General features: G+C 32.9%; 1 protein-coding gene across 1 annotated transcript in view; it reads left to right on the forward strand.

The window, feature by feature from the left end:
• Positions 1–4,295: 4,295 nt before the first annotated feature.
• LOC106460924 (26S proteasome non-ATPase regulatory subunit 10-like) overlaps positions 4,296–7,109 on the forward strand; it is a 22,431-nt gene continuing 19,617 nt past the window's right edge. Inside the window, exon 1 of the mRNA XM_013920682.2 lies at positions 4,296–4,513. Coding sequence (XP_013776136.1) covers positions 4,412–4,513 — 102 coding nt within the window. The 5' untranslated portion in view covers positions 4,296–4,411. The remainder of the gene's footprint in view (positions 4,514–7,109) is intronic.

The following is a 7,109-nucleotide window of genomic DNA, read 5'->3' on the forward strand; positions in this document are numbered from 1 at the left end:
AAGACTTGTGTCGTTAAAATTTCGTCGGAACAAAGTTACGGAAAAATCAATTAACAAACGGAGACGTAACAATACATTAGAGAAAAATAGAACGTCCACTTGAAGTTAGGTTCAAAAAACACAAAACTAGAGAATAATGAAAAAGACCAGGACAACAGTCTTTCATCTGTCTTCCGATACAATGGTGGAGAGATACCATCATACGCTTTTAAATCAATTAGTAAGTTATATAGGTAGACATAAGAAAATTTGGGATCAAGATCTTCCACTGCTACTTAAGAGCTGTTAAACAGCAGTGCATGAAGATGTAGGCAACACACCATCAGCACTGATGTTTGTGTCATGGAACCTTCTGTATTCACATCCAGAGGACAATTACTTAACAGAGTCTTACACATAATATGGAGAGAGACTAAGGAACAAAAGTGAGATCATACATCACCTTACCTTTAAAAGTCTTAAATTAGTTAAGATAAAATGAAAGGTCACTATGATGCTAATGCTGACAAGACTGGATTTCATAGAGGTGGTATGCTATGGCTGTACAATCCTCGTCACAAGAAAAGACAAACTACAAATTTAAGAAGGTGTTGGGAAGGTCTGCATGTTGTACTGAAAAGAAATAATGATATGGTTTACAGAATCCAGAAGAATAACTGGTTCAACCAAAAGATCATCGATCGTGATCATTTTGGGGCATATGTAGTGAGAGAACAGTGAGCTAGGTAACTCTGGAGAAAAATTTGCCAATGCAAAGTCAACCTGCTGAAGATCCCAGGATTATTGTCGAGATCACTTCCAGAGGTCAACAAAGGTAAAGTTGTCAATAGATTCACTTGACTACCTACCTAGAGAAAACTCTCCCAGTGACAGGACTGCACTTGGCAATAAGGGCAAGAGGTTATTCCATCTGCATTCTGTGATCTTTGGAGTAGTGAATAGACAGTTTAGTGTAATGTTTTATTTGTATACTAGGATTGTTAAAGTAACTTCATAATCCAGGAGGGAGGCATTATTATAAGCTATATCTTTACTATTTGAATTTAGAAGTTTGTTCGCTAGCGGATGCATTATGCAATACTTAGCAAATTCATGAAAATTAAGGCCTCTGTATGTAGAATTTAGAAATTTCATGCAGTATGTAGAAACAAGGGTACGATATAAATACTAGAATCAATGAAGCATTGAGTTAATGAGTATTCAGTAAGTGGTTATTAAGCTCAGTGTCAGCTAATGAGTTAATGTGCCTATTCCTATGTGATTGAGTTAGCACTTTTTTGGTGAGTTAGATGTAAATGCCTTTAGTTTTGGAATTTCTGTTCAAACGTTGTTTGTGAAATTAGGCTTACAAATAAAATTAGCTTGTAGAAAATATTACAGAAGAAATAAATCAATTCGTTATTGTTACATGGACTGGACTTTTCATCATTTTTACCAAATAATTCAAAATAATCCTCCCAGTGATAAAACACATTACAACATTATATTAGGCTTTAATCACAGTAAAACATATGACATTTGCATAGAGACCTCTGACATAATATTAGCAAATGATAAATAAATAAAGAGGAAAAGAATAATTACTAAAATATATTGCTACATATGTTAGGTCTAACGAGTTTAGTTTTTGCCCATATGGAATAAACCAAGTTATACTTTTGGAAATATCCTTTAATCATAGATGTCTTACTTGATGAAGAAATGTAAGTTAGACTAAAGCAAAGTAGGATACATCTTTAATGAATGAAAATTGTTCATTTGGCTATGGAACTAGAATAAACTAAAGTCGTAGATAAAAAAGCTACAGTAACATCTGGGAATTAGTGAATCGTCAGATCAAATAGTAAAGAAACATCAATTCCCTTTGCTGTGGCTTAAAATAGCTCAATGTATTGGTTGAATAACTGTTTATTCAAAATGGAAGAAGTAGACACTATGATAGTAAGTTTGTACATTGCATATGGCTAAAACCTTCAGATTAAAATATTTAAGAAATTAAGATTGCTCTAAAAAATCATAGGAACAAAGTTGTTATTAATATGGAGAACATGAGCATTACAGCCGATGCTGTGAGAAATCAATCAGTAATAACAAATCAAGGAAAAGATGTGCTGATGATAAGTCCCAAAGCCCAGCCAAATCAAAGTTACAAGAGAGAATTAACCACAAATCGGAAAATAGGAATTAGCTGGACCTAAGGACGAAACTTAGATGAAAATAGTCTATGTACTCCAACTGAGATAATATGTTCATTATTTTAGGAAAGCAGTTCACGAGTCATTGATTCATTGATAGGAAGCGTTGCATCAAGTTGATCGACACTGGTTCTTAGGTAATATTTTCTTAACGACATATATATTTTCACCCAATCATGTTTCAACTTGAAACCTGTCACAAACTGAGCTAAAGCTTTTAAAATATAAACTATTACATTCTTCCTCTCTCAAACAAATTCCATCCTGGGACTAATTTCAGGATCGTGTGGTGGTCTGGTAATCTTCTTTTCGCGATTCATATTTATTCAACTCTGATTTGAACTGGAGATCTTTCACACATCAGAAGAGTGTTCTACCAACTAAGATAACGGCTAGCCCCTTAGCACTTGCTAGTACTTTACTTTTTTTAATAACTCAGACTATTACAGTTTTTAGCTACCAGTGTTTGATTTGATCTGGTAATGAAATCTGGGAAATTGCCTACAGAGGTGATGCAAGAAAGTGGGTTGAAGCAAACAGCAAGTGGTCATCAAGTCGAGACATTAAGGTTACGCCAATCACATTATGTTAAACTTCCTTGCTCTAAGAATTGTGCAAATTTATAAAAAATGTCTAGCTTAACAACATAGTCTATAACACTATGTCCAGACAAATAAGACGAAAATGAGAAATTGTGCATTTGTTGGTAATCCTCGATATGTTGAAGTTTAGATTAAGTATTTTTAATATCAAAATATTATTCTAATAATTTGATATTAAAAATACTTAATTAAAAATATTCTTGTACTCAGCTCTGTTAAACGAATACATAGGCTTAATAAAGTACCAAAGTCATTGTAGAACGTAAATGAGTGAATGTTATTTATGTGTATTGTTAATTTGTGTCGTTGAGTTTTTTGTTTTTTACCGCTGGTGGTCGGGACCCTCTGGGCAGGCCCGGCATGGCCACATGGTTAGGGCGCTCGACTCGTAATCTGCGGGTCGCTGGTTCGAATCCCCGTCACACCAGACATGCTCGCCATTTCAACCGTGGAGGCTTTATAATATTACGGTCAATCCCACTATTCGTTGGTAAAAGAGTAGCCCAAGAGTTGGCGGTGGGTGGCGATGATTAGCTGCATTTCCTCTAGTCTTACACTGCTAAATTAGGGACGGCTAGCGCAGATAGCCTTCGTGTAGCTTTGTGCGAAATTCATAACAAACAAACCCTCTGGGCAAGAGCTCCTGTCACATCGGCTAATCTGGGCCTAGTGTGTATATTTTGTACTCCTGACTTTTATTTTTATTATCCGCGGACCTTCTTCAAAGGAAAATTGATTTATGATTTTTATAAGAGTTTTTATTTGTTTGTTCTAATGCAAAGTTACACAATAGGCTATATGAGTTTTGTCTACCACGAGAAATCAAACTACGAGTTTTAGCGTTGTAAATCTGTATACTTACTGCTCTTCCACTGAGAGACCCTTATAAGATATCATTCAACTATTTTTTTGCGATATTGAAATTTCTCACATATGTCGTGAAATGCCATAAAACCTGGATCCATAATATACCCATTTAAAAAAAAATATATGTGATATCTGAGAAATGGAACAGCAGTATTAGTAATTGGTATGATTAGAGAGAAAAACAAGTTAGTGTAAGTAGGATATGTAAACATAATATATCCATGTAAATTATTAGACAGACAGAAGGTGTTGCTGACATAAAAAACAACATTGCCCCAAAATCTGACTTTTTTCGCCTCATAAATGGGGTGTTATAATTCACCTAAAATCCGAAGATCGATTCACTGCGGAGGACATAGCGCAGATAGCCCGTTGTGTGGTTTTGCGCTACATAAACACGAGTCAAACATTAGCTGTAATTCAAATTTTTAACCCCTTGTCAAGAAGCATTGGGGTTTTAGTTGTTGCACTTCTTTCTCTTTTTGTTATAAAATTTATAATTCATAGAACAGTAATTAACACATTTTATGTTCAGTATTGTAATAAAATAGAGCCTAGAACAGAAGCTAGTAATAATTATTAAATTCTACTTTAATTGAAAATTTTCGTATTATTATTTTTTCTTCCATACGATAGAAGTGTGAGGTTTAAACTTTATTGGCGTCTTGTAATAAATATAGTGTTGTTTGTCGCCTGTAACTTTTCATCAAAATTATGTTTAATTACTTATCTTGAAGTTGAACGAAGATGTCTGATTTAGCAATTTGTAACGTAGCATATGATGGAAACTATGAAATTTTAAAAGAGAAAATATCGATGGATGGTAGCTTGATAAATAAAAAAGATCAAGTAAGTTACTATAACTCACTTGATCATAGTATACTATAAGTATTAGTAGTACTGTCATAACGTTAGTAGGAGTAAGGTAGGTTATATACTCATTAGTGCTAATAATACTAATAGTAATAGTAAATATAATTTGGAAGTTAGATATATGTCTGCTTTCAGTGGTTTCCTGTATTTAAGAAATGTCTTTCTCATGAAGTATGAGACACTTCCACAAATTAAGCCACCAATCTTTTCTTAGTTTTTTTGGAGGATTGTAGTAGTGCAAATTGTGATAATGCCAGATGCATGTTGTGTATGTGTTGTAACCACAAGTTGCTGTTAGTGTTATAACTGAAAATATCAAAATTCACTAATAAAATGGGAAATGGTAAGAAATGCAAAAATCTATGAAATTGTATTACACAAAGTATATATACCAATACTTTAATGAAAATTTAGTACAGTATGATGTTTTGTTCAGTTGGATTACCTTCAGCATTATCTCGATTGTTGAAGTAATTGATGCAAAATATATAATAATTAAAACATCACCATAAATGAACAATTATTCAAGGAACCAAGCTCATTTATATTGAAAATTAAAATAATGTAACATGTAAAGAAATGCAGTTAACGTTGTTATTCTTTAATATGCAGGCACCTTTTGGCAAGTAATCATTACATGATATCTATTATCATGAACTATGGTAGGGAATGTAAGGAATTGCACAAAACCCCATTAGAACGTTTGGGCAAAAAGCATCTTAAACAGAAAAGATTCATTTCCAACAACACTTTAAAACCTTTACTATTGACTGCTAAGGCTGTACACATATAAAAATGCACAAAAAGTATGCATGTTAGACTTCTAAGGAAAAGAAAAATCACCCAAAATGGCTCATTTGTAATTTTCGTATTATTATCTTGTCAGCCTACAACAAAAATGGCTTGGTATTGCACCCAAACCTTTTGTAGATGTTTTAGATGTATATGTTTTCTTTGAAAAGGCAGCTCTTCTACAGGAAAATTGTATATGCACTTAGTGGGGGTTGTGTCTTAGTCTAGGCATATATTTGCCCATTGCTATGCATTATACATAGAGAATTTAGTTAAACAGAAACTGTAAATGCTCACTATATTCTCAAACAAATCTCCATGACAATCTCCAGCTGCAGCTTAACATTTTAACATCTCAAACTAATGTGATCAAGTAGTCAATAGCTACAGTAAATCATCATGAACTGTATCAGCTAGCTATTAGCTATGTTTATCATTACAATGTATAAAGTTAGCTATAATATCAAGTAATCCTTTGCCCATGGTTAAGCATAAAAAAGCTATCATAAATAGATAAATAAAAAATTGGGAAGTTAAAAAACCTGCAAATAGGATTGCAAGCAGGGCTGGAGATACTGTAGATATTTTTCACTCAAACTATAAATCCCTATTTGACTCCATCAAATGTAATTCTAGTACAGCATGAAGCCAAACTAGGGGTTTGTAGTTTGAGTAAATAATGTCTAAGTATCTCTAGCCTTGTTTCCGTACATTTTTTGCAATTCCTAGTTGCACGTTTTTAAATTCCCAAATTGTTATTTATCTTGTCATATTATGAAGTACATATTACAGTACACACAAATAATTTATGACTTGCATGTTAATAATAACTTAAGAATATGCTACTTAATTATGTGCAGTCATCTTTTCTGAAAGCCTAAACTATGATGTAACTCATCAGTCATTTGATATTGAATGATGTTGAGCTTTGAGCTTAATTCTTTGCTATATACAAGGTGTTTACTGTTGATTGGTTTGTTTGATTGTGTTACACAAGGTATTATAAGTGTGACATCCATGTATACTGTGCTGTGATGTATAAATATTAACTAATGAGTTAGGTATAGGCAGGTTAATAACATAGATATTGTGTGTTGGACAGACATCCATGTATAGAAAATACCATGTAGTTTACAGTCTACCACTACAGATGTTAATGTTAATAATGTGTTGGATATTGTAGTACGTTGTGATGTAGTACCCCTTATGTTATAGTTTTCACTGTGCAGTACGCTAACGCTACATGTCCAGTTTACGTGAAGTACCATTTTTATTGTGTGTTATGTATCAATGAATAGTTCTTGAGAATCCACAATGTCTCTACTATGTCAAGCTAGTTTAGGCTAATGTAGATTACGTAGTGCCCAATTGGGGAGAGTTATCACTTTAGAAAGAGTCAGTACAATGACCTTAAAGATCCTCACATCATCAATGGCAGTTGTGGGAACACAACACTAGAAATTGATAATTTCAGAAACAAAACTCAATACAAAAGTCACCACCTGTAATTTTTACTTTTATAGCATTCGTTAGTTGTTATATGCAGCTAAGTTGCATGAACGTTTATAAAAGTACAAATTCCATTGCAGACTTAGATCAAGTTATAAGATAATTTTAATTTTTGTTTACAGTTTTGAAAATTCATATGCATATAATGTAATCAATGAATATTTACAAGATATTGAGTGTGTATTAGCCAAAATATTAGAAATGATAAATTTTAATGAAAACAAAATGAACAGGGAAAGATATTCTGATATATATATATATATATATAATT

The sequence above is a fragment of the Limulus polyphemus genome, unplaced genomic scaffold (assembly GCF_000517525.1).
Source record: "Limulus polyphemus unplaced genomic scaffold, Limulus_polyphemus-2.1.2 Scaffold864, whole genome shotgun sequence".
In the NCBI taxonomy this organism is placed as follows: Eukaryota; Metazoa; Arthropoda; class Merostomata; order Xiphosura; family Limulidae; genus Limulus; species Limulus polyphemus.